The sequence below is a fragment of the Diplotaxodon limnothrissa genome, linkage group LG16 (genome assembly GCF_057381915.1).
Source record: "Diplotaxodon limnothrissa isolate DT_005_m linkage group LG16, D_limnothrissa_male_GT1.1, whole genome shotgun sequence".
Lineage (NCBI taxonomy): Eukaryota > Metazoa > Chordata > Actinopteri > Cichliformes > Cichlidae > Diplotaxodon > Diplotaxodon limnothrissa.
Window position 1 is genome coordinate 13684770 of NC_140611.1, and position 14967 is coordinate 13699736.

At 42.6% G+C, this 14967-nt stretch overlaps 1 protein-coding gene across 1 annotated transcript in view; it reads right to left on the minus strand.

Annotated features, from left to right (window-relative positions):
• Nucleotides 1-8458: 8458 nt before the first annotated feature.
• Nucleotides 8459-14967, minus strand: part of itgb5 (integrin, beta 5) — a 40491-nt gene continuing 33982 nt past the window's right edge. Inside the window, exons 12-16 of the mRNA XM_085373866.1 lie at nucleotides 13613-13835; nucleotides 12456-12556; nucleotides 10104-10223; nucleotides 9297-9463; nucleotides 8459-9119 (exon numbers count right to left, since the gene is read on the minus strand). Of these exons, the coding sequence (XP_085229992.1) occupies nucleotides 9024-9119; nucleotides 9297-9463; nucleotides 10104-10223; nucleotides 12456-12556; nucleotides 13613-13835 (707 nt within the window). The 3' untranslated portion in view covers nucleotides 8459-9023. The remainder of the gene's footprint in view (nucleotides 9120-9296; nucleotides 9464-10103; nucleotides 10224-12455; nucleotides 12557-13612; nucleotides 13836-14967) is intronic.

Here is a 14967-nt window from a genome sequence, read left to right on the forward strand (position 1 = left end):
ATATCTCAGTTGACGAAGGTTGCTGTGGTTCACACCGCCTCTGGAAGACCGTACCCAACTCTGAACAGGTGGAGCCTCAGCCGGCAGGTCCACGGGAGCATGAGCTCCAACATGGCGAATCCAGCGATGACAGAACAATCTGTGGCTTGAGTGATCCCAGTGAGCATGGGAAGGTGGCAGGGTATCCATGAAAGCACTGCGAGTAGCCACATTATGAAAATTTAGAAAAGCCTTGATTAACACGGAGACCGCCTCGTTTACCCCGTCTCCTAGATCGCTTCTTGTGTGGAGGAGAAAAAGGTAAGCGGCGTAGGCAGTTAGAAAAGTCCGGCAGAAGCAGGGGAAAATTTTCTGAATTCCACTTCAGAGCAGGTGTTTGGTGATGCAAAGGCCTAAGATTCAGAAGAGTTTGATATGTGAAACCCGCGTACACATCAAGACAACACAAAAAAGAACAAATAACAAACAGCAAACAGAAGTTGAAGAGACGCTCCGCCGTGAACACTGGCGCCATCTTGGAAACACTGTGTGTTTCGTAAGTAAACTGTGTATTTGCTTAAGAAGTCCAGTCACTTTTCTTTCCAAGCTCCCTACATTACCATGACCATGACTGAGAACCTTACAGACGATGTACTTGCTTGTTTTACTTAAAGCCAAAAGCCAATTTAGAGATGTTTTCCAATTTGAAGGAAACCCTGCAGGATCACTCTGGTTTGCCTTCTGCCAATCAGCCTCTCTTCTCTGTGCTTTCCATCCCCGTGCTATTCTGTAGTGAGGTGACGTTCTGTATCGAGGCTTCGAAGCTTGTGTCGAGTAATTGAGGGGCGTTTCCGCGATGCGCATATCGAGGCTTGCTTCATTTATGGGAGCTGCCCGGCTGTACCACGTGACTGGTTCATGAAGTGGTTCGAAATTTGCCACGAGATATGACAGCGATATAAACCCCTCAGACTTCATTCAAAATGTGGGTGTTTGATGGAGAGTTGCGGTTAGTGAGAGTTTGGAGACCGTATGGAGGTTTATGAGAGTGAGGAGAGAAAGTCAGGAGAGAATGGAGGCAGCTAAGAAGAGGAGGATGTCCTCCCCTGTGTGGGAACATTTTGATTTTATTCCTCCCAACAAGGTATGTAAATTTCTACAGAAGATGTATTTTCATAATACTGATGGTGCAATAAAACTTATGTTAAGCAGCTTTTACTTTTGTACAAGGTGAAGTGTTTGCTATGTGCCAGGGAGCTGGGATATAACAACAACACCTCATCCATGATTAGGCACTACAGAGCTTTGCATGAGAATAAGGGGAACGCCGATTGTGGAGCAAGACCAGGTGAGCCATCAAATGCCATGATAATATAGCATGCAGTAATGTTACTAAATGATATAACAATATTATACAACTGTAATAAGTTACGTGTGTGATATTTATATTTGTGCTTTGTTTTTGTTGTCTTTCCTCAGGAGAACAATCTCAAATAGATGAAGACCTGGTTAGCATGGTGATTGAGGACTCACAGCCATTTAGCATTGTGGAGGACAAAGGATTTAAAAGATTTGTTAAATCGTTAAATCCTAGCTATGTTCTCCCCACTAAAAAGGTCATAAAAGCAGTGAAAATTTGGTTTTTACAGAATAAAATGTGAACAGGCAGGACTGAGGCTCAAAGCCTCAGTGTGTAGCTGTCCATACCTCAACGTTACTAAAGCACAACCACTGTCCACACCCCAACCACACCTCACCTCACAGTAAATGATCGTTTCCATTTTAAGCATTTCCAAATGATCATTGTCCATACTGCCAGTGTAAATATACACAGTATACTGCCATCACTACAATATAGATGTTTTACACACTCCTTTTGTTGTTGACATTTACAGGCTGTGTGCAAAAGGCCACACTCTTCAAATTCATGCCAACTAATATTTTTACGTCCAGTAGGTGTCCTGCTAGAGCAAATGAAGCTTCAAGACGCTTTGCGCTGGGGTGAACCAAATGGATGAAAAGCTTCAGTGCTTCATGAAGCTTCATCTGCCCATCACTACTATTCTGTCTCTCAGTCCTTCAGACATGTTTGTGGTGAACCGCTTCCTCACCATTTCCATCTCAACCTGGTCACTCACAAAGCCTCCAATCCAAGTCTCCAGCTGTCAGCTGCATGCGTCACTACCACCAGCAGTGCCCAGAATCAGGGGCTCTTCTATTACAACCATCCATTGTTGGGACACCACACTGTTGCTACATCTGACTCTAATCGCCAAACTGATTATTTCTCAAACTTCAGTACATGTTATGTTCTTTCTTTCAAGTAATCTTTCCTTAGGGAAATGCAGCTGGAAAGTTTAATTATATTATGCTGTGCTTTATTGTGGACTGCAGAGAAAAACAACCACAGCTGTAAAATAACTGTAATGAGCTCAAAAGTATTATATTTTCCTTCCTTGAAATGCAGGGAAAATATAAAGCAGCATCAAAAAAAATTACCCACATCCTTCAAATATGTATTTTAAATGACTTGTTAAAGAAGACTTTGACTTAAATGTGAAAACTGTCAAGAACATCTCATCTGCTAACCTTGTGACAGCCACTAGGTCACCTGTGGCCATTTAGGGTTAGGATTTAACAGGTTTCTGCATGTTTTCAACACATGCATGGAAAATATTTTAATATTCAAAATCCAGAATGTAACTGACAGTATTTGAAGTGTAGTCTTCTGAAAAACGGTCTATTTAGCATGAGGACAAAACGTCTTCTTTCTTTTTTTCCCCAACTGTACTAACATGGTTCTACTCACTAGAGGGCAGCAGAAGTCTGGATATTGGGGACTGAACTGCTGTGACTGTACTATGAGCACAGATACACAGGCACTAATAATCTACATACATGTCAACAGCCCACATTTCTGCTGCTCAGTCTTCTATGTGGACCCAACTTTATTATCTTCAGACAGGAATTTCTGTTGTCCTGCTGCAAACAAGTGATTCTTATATGCTGTAGCAAATTCCTTTAGTGGAAACAAGGAGCCATGCCAAAACCACAAAAAATAAAAACAGCCACAGACCATAAACCATACAAAAACTCTTTTGAGAATGAAAGACGGCAATAGACTTAAAGTTTTAGAGAGAGATGCAACGGCACACTGGGCGTACATTCAGCCTGTAATACATTGAATAAATCATTGAGAGGAAGCACAGCTGACAGTGCAGCGTGTGCGTCATACAGTAGATGAGAAGATGGTGTTACCTTTTGTTTTGCCTGTCACAAGCCTCTTGCTAGTTAAACAGTATACTGTAATGTATGAAAAATATGCAGCTTTGCATCAAAAGCTAAATCTCACCTAAGTCTCAGATTGGCTGACAATGACAGTCTTCAGGAGTGGAGGTCAGAGGTCTCTGATATTTTCCCACTTGGTTCACACAGTTTCACTGAAGCACGTGGACAACAACAAAGAAGAGTGCTGACGAGTGAGCTGCTTACTCCCACTCATACGATCTACCACCCACTGAACTGTCTCAGCATCCAGACACAGATCTAAACTAAACTCAGCAGTTTACACAAAACATTTACATTAGAGACAGATTAACGCTCCAAGGAAGGCACACACAACGCACTTGTTCTTTTTTTAGTGTTAAGGGAAAGATACATTTGTGTGTGCAGAAGGAGAAACCTGTGGCATAACTTAGTCTGGGAATCTCTGACAAGGCTAGCTGTTACCAGCATTACTGAGGCATAAAAAAAAAACCCAACTGATTCAAATATCAATGCAATAGCACTTCAGTGTGAACCGTTATTGCCAAAACATCGAGCACTCAAACATTATCAAGAGAATAAATCCAGTCTGGACCATACCTGCATGAAACATTTGGGTCATTAGTCCTTAAATGGGCCACTTTTCAAGACACGGCTGCTTAAAGGAATACTAGAATTAACTATTTGTGGAGTTGTGAGGTGCTCATGGTTGTTTAAGGATGCAGTCTAGCTGATGATGCCTCTAGTAAGATTGTGCCCAACGGATTTACTTTACCAAATTGACCATCCCAGGCTTGCCGTAATGGTCCATTTGATTCACCTTTTGTTTATTTTATTTTCACTTGCTGAATATGGGACAGACTTGGTACATTCACTTTGTATGTCCAGCTTTACTCTTTATTGTAAGTGTGGGATTTTATTCCCCCCGTTTTTCTTTTTTAAATGACTAAGCATACAACATGAAACAAAAGCAGTTACACTTTTCCAGCTGCAGCAGATCTCCAAGCTGTAGGTGTCAGTCTGAGAAGGACAGTGAAATGATGCAGGGCGAGCACAAACACAATGTTTTGTGGCAATAAAGCAGAAGGAAGCTTGTTTTTCATACAGGAAAGATGGCAAAAAAGGAAGTGAAATATTCAACTATGACCTCGGTTAGCTGTCCATTATATCAGTGCATTAAAGCCATATTAAAGCAAATGCTTCCATAAAGGCCTGTCAGAAAATGCTGGACGGTTTAAAAACCACATGGATCCTGCTTCACAAATATAACCAGTGGGATGCGCCAGGGATCACCATACTTAAAAATGATAAAATGTCAGTTTAACAGAACTGGAGTAAATAGACCATCCCCCCGAGCTGTAGTTCATCAGAACATGAAGTCAGACGTCTGTTCAGCAGTAATTAGCCTCCATTATCATCTTCCAGCTGTTAACACTTTATTTTCCCATGTTTACTCTTTTTGTTATCTACACTAAAGTTCCCCCTCCCTCCGTCCTCTGGCAGCCATGCTGAACCTAAGCTCTGTGACTCCACGAGTGTCTCACAGTGCTGGTGCTACAAACGAGGCAGGAGGGCGAGAAGAGACAAACTCAAAACCACCCAGGGTGGGTGTGGAGATTTATGAGCTCACCTTGAGCAGGGCAACACACAGGACAGAGTTTTTCCTTCCCATTCGAAGAAATCTTAACCACAGGCACGAGTAGGCCGGTCAATGTGTGCTGTGTTATCCTGAACCTTTGCAATGTAAGAAAAAAGCTTTTTGTTTGAGGGTCACTGATGGTGGAACTTTCCCCCTTTTAGAAGAACTCAGACCCCGTATCTGTGGCAAACTGGCCGGACTGGATGGAGCTGAGAAAGACTCACCTACATACAGACAACACTGTATCAACACCGACAACACTACACTGTCCTCTGTATTATCGACAAGGATATCAGCCCTTTGTAAAACTCTGTCCCAGGAGCATGGAGGTAATCGTGAAAATATGAGAAAAAAAAAACCTCAAAAGAAAAAAAGTATTTTCTTTTGTTGCATTTTAAGATTTTTTTCTGGTGTGTGTACATACAGCATATCACAGACACTTCTGGGGACGGGGATAAACTGAGGACAATGCAAAAGCAGTGGAGATTAACAGCTTTGTTAAAGGGGTTCCCCTAAAGTACAAAGTGTCTTCAATCCCTTTGTAAAATTTTTAAACACATTTCACTTTATTGTGAGAGACAAAACTGTCATTTATAAGATCTTTTATAATCATTTATCATTAACATAAAAATAACAAATCAAAAAATACTGACTGTTACATGTGAATGTTCACATCTCTGTATGGATTCTGATGTGTGGACATGTAATTAACTCTGCACAAATGTGTAGTGCAACATTTAGTGACATATTAAACAGAGAGAATGAACTAAATTAGCTGCTGTTCTTTAAAAATGAAAAAAAAAAAAAGTTAATTTGAAGCACATGGAATAAACCTAATTACAGAGTCATTATGATAATGTGTGGGAGGAGTTTAACCAAGTGTAAATTACAGCATCAGAGAAGCAGTCCTGTCTGAGCAATTACACATCAAACATGTAAGAGCAGAGTTAGTGGTGCAAACAGATGTTTTACCAAACTTTGAAGTGTGCACACACGCATGTGCGATGTCCTGGAATAGAACTCGGATTCACAACGTTCGTCCTAAAATAGCCTTTGAGAAAATTCAACAATGGACTGAAGCAAACACAAGAGACTGACGGAGTTTTGACAAAAGCAGATTTATTGTTTTGCTGTGTGTGCGTGCAGTGTTACAGGGAGTGCTGCGAGTCCTGTTTTTCCATGTGTAAATGTTCAGGGCTGTACAAAGAGGAGGAGCTGGAAAAGGTAGTGGTGGGAGAACTTCAGTCAGCTGTGCCAAGAAGCACACCCGAGCCAAGTGAAAACTGCAAGGCACTTTTAGCCTCGCATGCCCACATGTAATATTATTAACATTCATCACTCACTCACGCCAACTCCAAGTTCCTGCCACTTACACTTAAGATTGTTACCAAAAAGCCCACAGAGCACCTTCTTCCCCCAGGCTCACCCCTCCCTACACGTCCTGCTTTCCCTCTGACGGTTCAGACAGAGCTTCTTCCTGTGGGAACGACTGCTGATTTATGACCTTGGACACTTTGCTTCCACCCACTCCCACAGCTGGCAGGGCGAATACAGAGTCATATTATAAGCCAGTCATATTATGTGCCCAAATAACATTAACACAGCACCGCACATGTCACAGTCACACTGATCTGTGTCTCCACTGCACGTGAACGTAACCGTTGAGAACGTCATTACCACAGTGCTGGCTATTTCACACAGCGCAGACCCCTAACCCTGTGTTTGGGAGCTGGTTTTAGAGAATCAGAGGCTGGTGATGTTTGAGATTTTCCTTACTGTCAATACATTTAAAAAGACACTGTTGATTATAATTAATGTTTTTTTTCTGCATATATACATTTTATTCAACTCAGCGGCATATTCATAGACTGAAAAATTAAACAAAAGTGAAAGGACCAAACTAGATAATGGGTGAAAAATGTATCCTATTTAACTTATCTATTTGGATTTTGTTAAGGCTTTTCAGTAAAATTATCTCACAATATTTCCAAGAAGATTGTGCTTCATATTTGGTGAATGGAATTCTAGCACTTTATTAGTTCTGTCACTTTGTAACAGTGACATCATCATATTGCTTGTTTTGTCTAAACAGTCAAAAAGATAATTGTGTAAGAAACACTTTATCCAAATTATCTGCAGGAGGTTGGATTTGGCGGCATGGCTCTGGTACCTCCCACCCTCTCGTTGTCATACATGGAAAGCCTAAATAGAAGGACGTTGCAGAAGCAAGATACTGAACCAGGTATGTCTGTGAAGGTTCTCAGTCATCCAGGTCAGTGTAGACTAAGGAGCTTGGAAAGAAAAGCGTCTGGACTTCTTTAAGCTGCTTGAAGAGGTTTAACCTCTCATCAGAGTAGCTTCTTCAGTTCTAAGAGTCCCAGATTTAAGCCCTATGGGAGTGTCCCCCCCAAGAGGGACAATGGACCCCCTAATGATCCTCTACATGAGCCAAGGTGTGAAAACGGGTGTAGGTCACAATCAGCCAAGGTTTCGGGTGAACTCACTGTGAGACCTAGCCCCACCCTTTCATGCGATGTCCTGAGGTCAAATGGCCCAGGATGTGTGTGGGCGTTAAGGCGTCTGGGAAGGGATCTCAAAACTGGATTATAGATGGCAGACAGTTGGTGTCGTAAGCCACCGCCTCTATTCAAAGATGGCCGCTCACAGTGCACATAGATGGCTTCTTTTACTCCTCTTTCAAACCATCTGTCTTCTCTGTCCAAAATGTGACTGGGTACAAATGACATACATGATAAAGAGGAGCTGAGGTGGGTTGCAAAAACAGCTTTTGCAGTGGCAGCAGCAACTCAGATTGGCCAATAAGATACACAGATGGGTATGAACTGATCTGGACTGGCATTACCGTCAGGCGATAGCTGACTGACCTTGACCTGTGACCTCCCAATACTAAGCTTATTAATTTATTAACACTCATTTATTTTACAACATAAAATAAACTGGGCAGGCTAATGGTGACCAGGGGCCAAATCTGGCCACTCAGCCTCCCCGACACAAGATGAGGTTTAATAGTCGTGTTTAAAAATATTAACACTGGGCTTATATCAATAAACATAACCACATTAAATCCAGTCCTGCCTATATTCAAGGAAGTTAATAAATGAACCCATAATATATACTGTATATAAATATACTAAAGAGCCCATGATTGAATACTTGCTGACCCCTGCTGAATGTGTTTTAACGTATAGAATGTAATGCATGTTATTTATTTAGTTGTACATTTAAAGAAAGCTAAATGTTTGGGAATGGTTTTTTTTAGCAGTGTCTTAGAGGTGGTAAGGAGGCCAGAACAGCTCTAGAAACAGACCAAAATGTTGCCAGATTTGTTCTTTTCTTGTTACAGAGCAACACCAGACTGAAACGTCAGTGTTCAGATGCTGAAGGGTGAGTTTGTACCCTGCAACTGAGTGCAACTGGAGCGCACACACACACACACACACACACACACACACACACACACACACACACACACACACACACACACACTTACTTAAGACATTTAAAAAAAACTATGTAAATCTTTCCAAGACTTGACTCAATAACTTCTGTGCAAAATGAAGGTAAGAAAAGTTGCTTAGTAAAAGTTAGTAGTACCAAACATTTTAATAGCCCCGGCCCCCTCAGAAATATGTGCTTTTTAAGAATCATGTGAATTGGAATCATCTGCAGTTCAGAGTCGTGCTGGGTGCGCAGTCTGTGCTAAAAATGCATCTTCAACACCTACAAAAATATACAAAGAGAAGCCAATATCTTGCCTGATCTGTACAGAATGAGCAGTGCTTGTATGTGGCTGGAGTTATGGTTTCCATAAGTTGGTCTATGATGAATAACTGCAGACGAGCTCACTTCTAACCCTAATCACTCTGTATCCCGATCACGACGAGGGTGGTGTTAATTTGTTCGGTGAAGCACAGACACAGGTGGTTTGAATCTCCCGGGTGAAAATAAAACAAAAAAAGGCCACAGACTTCTCTTTGAACACACTAAGTCATTTCTCTTCTGCCATCGCCGTGGGTGTGCACTGTGCAGACGGGTGAGTGTGCTAAGTCCACCATCCACCTCAGGCACGTCTCCTTGATCTACTTGTTGGACCGGTCCCGCCGCGCCCTGTACTGAGGGATCAGTGGAGCCCTCCATTGTAGGACTTACTGTACATGCTGAAATCTGTTTCCACAAAATGTGTAGAGATGGGGTGCTTGTACAGAGGGTTAGAGGCCTGAGGGGGAGAGAGATGAGACTTTTAATACCTGAAGGGCCCATTTTACTTGACTGGCTTGGTTTATCTCACCTACATAGAAGGTGCTGAGGTTTTTCAGCCTCAAACTATGAGCCTCAGTTTATTGCTAGTATACATGATGGGGCTGTAATACTCATGAGTTAGGCTCATCCTTACCATTTCATATCGGGCACGCGAGCGGGCGCTCTGGAAGCGGGCAAACTCACGCCGGTCGTGGATAGTGATGACCAGCTTCCAGGCAGCGAGCAGCAACAGTCCTACCAACAAGATGCTCCCAACCACTGCCACCAGCACCATCAGGGCATCTGGTCCCCTGACGCACTCTGAAGCAGGCACAGGAAACAACATTTAACACAAGCTCACTTAACTTAAGTCACAGCTAAGGCGGCACTGAAAACACAGCAAGAGGGCCAGGGTGTCACTCTGCCCACTTAAAAATAGACGTGTGGACTTCCTGGAGCCAGTGTGTAAATGGAGACAGCGAACTCAGGTAACATGAAACAGTTGACATCCCCCACTGCAGTCAGTCTTTTATTTTGAGTAACAGTAATGTTAACAAATGTTTGTATTGAATATGACCGTTTTAATCCACCTGTACAGCCTGAAAATTTCTAGTTATTTTTGGTCCAATTTGTAAAAACAAATTGGACCAAAAATAATAAATTCGACACCCCTGACTCTGGACATAGAATGACAGTCACTCAGTACTACACTCTTAAGCTTCCTTTGTAGTGACAGGTTCATTGTCTGTAACCACTGAGGGGGAATAATGTGAGGTAAGGTTGGGAGCAATGAACCCAGAATCTTTAAAGATGGTGGTGAAAATCAAGCAGCTGATACCTACGTACAATCCAAAAGCACCTGATCATTACCAGCTGTCAAATTTACCAACAAGTGCTGCTAAAAAACAAAACAAAAAACCCAGGAAAGACAACATTATGTATTGTTGTTTGTAGCACTGACCTGGCTCTTTAAGAGCTGAGAGTATAGATTGTCCGCTGGCGTGCTCAGAATATGTGAACTTCATGACACAATCGTCGTCTGTCTTGTACAAACAAAGCACAGCGCCGGGCTCGTCAGTTTCTAAGCACGACAGAGAGAGATGGGAGGTGGGAGAAAACACAGACACATTTTTCAATAAATGCAAGTTTCTCACTTTCTACTGCTGTTCTAACAAAGCGAGACTTTGATATTATAAAAAACTATTAAGGTTTGGCTTCAGATACTGGAACAAAAGACATCCAAGAGGAATCTCACGCTCAGGGGCAAACGGAACCACTTATGAATGTTTAACACATCGGTCAATGTCTCTGCTGTGAAGTCACAATTTAAAAACAACAACAACAAAAAAGACAGCCTTGACTGAAATGCTGACATTCTGTTTGCCATTGTTTGCATTCGATCATCATTATCTGACCAGATTCAAAACCTCACAAGGGAGGATGAGGTCACTCCGTCCTGGTCCACCCCTCCCATCAGCCCCTGCTCCTCTAGTTCATGCACAAAGTATCTGGAATGTACATGTGGAGACCATTAAGGGCAGTCAGATGGCTGAACTAGTAGAGAATGCTATGAAACACATCAGACCTGGGCCAGGGCCATGCTGGGCCAATATGGAATGCTAATATAATAGTCTCTATGGCTAAACACAGACTCAGGCCATGCAGTGTCACAGTGCCACTTAAAACATTTCACATTTCCCCCGAGTGTTCAGCACCAGGCTGTGAGGAAAAAAAAAAGATGCACTGCCAAACATTTTGGATGGTGTCCCCTGGCTTTTTACAATGAACCACGAGACAGGCAGTGCACTGCAGGTTTGGTTTGTTTAGCGGGTGGATTCTCCCTGTAGAGAAGGTAGGTGTCAGCGGAGGATTGGATTCTAAAATAGACTGAACTCTGAACCAAATGAGGGGTTGTAGACGAGATGGTGTAGCTGCCTGCTGTGTGGAGCTGCGACAGGTCCAGACCGCCGTCTTCCACATAATAACATGAACATGAGGCCAAGCCTGACCGCTGAGCACTGGGTGTACTTTCATTAGCAATCACAGAGGTGTGAAAAAAGAAAGGGTGCAAGCAGCAAAGCCTCAAACAACCACAGAGAGTGGAACAGAGGTGACAGCCATACTAGAAAAGAAACTCAGAGGCTGTAGCACCTGTAGATGCTAACAGGGGATTTCTGTGTTAAGCTACTGGAACCAGAAAGCTCCAAAACCCTGCCACATAATATGATGTAAGCTGACGTGGAAAAGTAACTACACTGTTTTTAAATTTATCAGTAAAAGAATAACGGCTATCGTCCTAGTACAGGAAGAACAATCACAGCCTCGATAAAAGAATTCCCAGTGGTCGGCATATTCCTCGAGGGAGATTGCTGAAACGATCAGAATGCACCTGAGGGAAGTACAAATGTGTCTGTCTCTGAAAATGAAAAAGAGCCAAACCAAAACAACAACAAAGAGTGGGAACCAAACATTTTATTTGTTTCTTATCGAGGCTGCACCACACATGAAACAACACGCACAAGCATGAATGCTGGTAACAAAGTTGGCTACTTTTACAGGTTATTGCATAGAGTCAGAGACTCACAGCACAAATCTAAATCAGCTGTGACATGTCACATGTCCATCCAAAGTACCTGGAACTAAAAACGTTACTTTAGACAATCCCGTAAACACCTGTCAGGACTCGACATGTACTATACTTCATCTGTCCATGCCGAATGCACTCTTGGCTGAAATAAAATACTGTAGGTCCAATCAAACAGTCCAGTCCCCCCATTTGCTAAAATGGTCACTTCTGTTGCCAAAATACAAACTTGAATTTTCCTATAATTTGTTTTTAAAATAGACTGTATATAAAAGATGGCCAACTATTTCACTTTCAGCTAATCAGTTAAGCCGCTTCAAGCTCTGCTGCTTCAGTCGTTTCTGTCTGGTGTATGTATCCTGCTTCTCATGAAAGCTTAAAGGTAGAAGATCACTTCGAGCTGTTCTTCTATGTATTGATATTTAAAATATCGTTTTTCCTGGAATGGAAAAGTCCTTGCGCGTGCATTCAGGCTGTTGAGCATCTGAATGTACTTTATTACATCAGGTGTTAATAGTGCCTCATTAGTGGGAGTCAGACAATTACTTTAGCAAAGTCCCACAGTAACAACAATAAACGGTATGCAGAATGTGAAAAATGAAACTTTTGCAGATGCTACAGATGTGAATACTTTTCTCTGACAGCAAGTTGGTCTCTGTGTTAGCGTGTGTGTGTGTGTGTGTGTGTGTGTGTGTGTGTGTGTGTGTGTGTGTATTTGTGTTTACTCACTGAGAGTCTCCACAGGGATGATGTGATCCTTGCACTGTCGCTGGCAAGTCTCATTGTCCGCAAGCCTTCCAGAATTGAAAAGCCGGCACTCAATGCACTCCCTGAATCAGAGAAGGGCAAAGACACGCTAAACATATGCATACATTTTTATATCTACATTCAGGAGGCAGAGATCACTCAACCCAAAAGCCAATCATATGACATTGTTACTGTGCTGTCGAAAGTGCCCCACTGTGCTCTGCTAAAACACTGGAACTGTCTCTACTACAAACTGCGACTAAACAGCAAGTGAGCCGTGCAGCACACAGAACAAAGAACCTGATGAGTGCATGAACTGTTGCTGGTGCAGGTTACAGGAACCTTTCACAGATGCTTCAAGTTTGTTAAACGCCGCTTTTAAACTTGATTTGGTTCTTAAAAGAAATGGTTTTCTATTCTGAGAGCTCAAAGCGCTTTCTTACTACAAGACACCCATTCACAAAGAGATCGATACAACACTATTCTTATATGCCTCTAAGCATTATGCCCAGCAGGCTCCAGTGGATGGATTAGGCAAAACTTGTTCTATGTATCATGTCAGAAGATGCTTCGACACAGAGGTTGAAAGAAGCAGGGATTGGACCACTGATTGTCCAGTTATAGAAATGTCATCAATTCTCTGGCACAGCAAATGCACAGTGATGCCTTTGACTTCCACTATGGAAGCAAAAATCCTGTTTTTAAATCAGTTCTGACCAGCACTTGCGCTTTTGCACAATAAAAACAACATTAGTTTGTCAACTAAACTTTATCTCTCACAGGAAGCCTGTTGAGAGGAAACTGTAGTTCCATCAAAAGCTCGAGCTGCTACACGGAGTGATCCGAGTTCAAACAGCAGACAAATGGTTTCATGTCTTCAGGTCACAAATGACAAGAGAGTTAGCTTTGAAGGCATGGGAAGAGTTTTCTGATCAGTCTTCAAGTGAGAGAGGTATGTGAGGTCTTGGTTTTAGACTACTTAGAGCTTTTCCTGGAGCTTACAGTTGCAGACAGCCTGAAGGTTTCAATTTTCCACCTTATTTCTCATCTATCAGCGGATATTAGCAACCCAAACAAGCAGGTAAAGCTCCAACTTGGACTGTGTAAACCACAGGTATAAACCGCAGCACGGCACTTACCTCTTTGTGCCGCAGGCATCGGGGCAAGTGGGGCATTTTTCGCAGGTTTCTCCAAAGGCTCCGGGCTCAGTGCACTGACAGCGGCCGCACACACAGCTGCCTCGCCCGCTGCACATCTGCCCGTCATCTGAAATGCAGCCCGATGTCTCCGTCGAGCAGTTGCAGTTGTCGCCAATGTAACCGGCATGGCATTTACACTCCCCACAGTGACACTCACCATGACCTGCCGTGAGAGGAACACACAGCAGGTCAGCAGAGAAACAATGTTACAGCGAGGCAGCTCGGACACTGTATGTGATAAGAGATATTTTTAGCAGATGCTCTGAGTTTGAAACACCTAGGTCACATTCAATTTTGGGCGTCCATACCACCTGAACGCCCAGCAGGGTGATGACAACACCCCATTGGCCTCTTAGAGCTGTGGGGTAAAAGGTTTTCTGGACATAGATCCCTATAATTAGCAACCCTCATAAAAAGCAAAAATTGGAGTTTTATGCGATTCATTTCATGGCTTTGGAAATATATTGAGATGCTTTTGTTGGCAAACTTGAATATCATTGAAGAGTGGATTACTGGCTAAGTCTAAGAACTGAAGGACTTAGATTTAGCTAGAGGAACAAAAACTACACTAGAAGCCGCTGGCTAAACTTCACGTGTGACATGAGATTGAGCAACATATACAGAGTCTAGCTGACAGTTCATAGAGGTGGTTTTGCTTCTCCTTTGCAACAGTGGGAAACTGAAACATCTGGAGTATTGCAGTGTTGATCATGCTCTTCTCCTACCAGCACTGAGCAAACTGCCCTGTTTGTACTGCACTCATTGACTTATCAACACTGGAATGAGTCCGAGAACGGGCTCTAGCTCTTGCTATAACTCTGATTTGGTTTGGTTGTCTAAGAACAGCCTGTGGTAAAGAGAGAGCAGTCAGAGACAAGAAGACTCCTTGATATAAGGAGGACAGCAGCTGCAATCAAAGAAGCCTTACTGACAAGCTGATTTCACACCCGCTGTTCCAAGACCCTCCACAAAGACCAAATTCATGAATCTGCTCCCAGAGAATGATAAGAAAGAGGAAGGACATACTGTAGGCAAACTATACCAATACAGACTTTATCAACAGAAAAGGAATGGACTGGTTCTTATGTAGCACGTTAATCGAGTAGGCTGGTACATTAAACACTTGACTTTTCCAGTCCTCCTATTTCAAAGCCGTTAAAATGGAAAAAACACTGAAGACAGTTATTTGTGGAGACTAAGAAATAACTGGGTCACTAACAAATGAAATCACTGTAGGAGTGGTTCCTACTTCTGTCAAAGGGGCTCTCCTGGCAGTCAAGAAAGACAATCGCAGT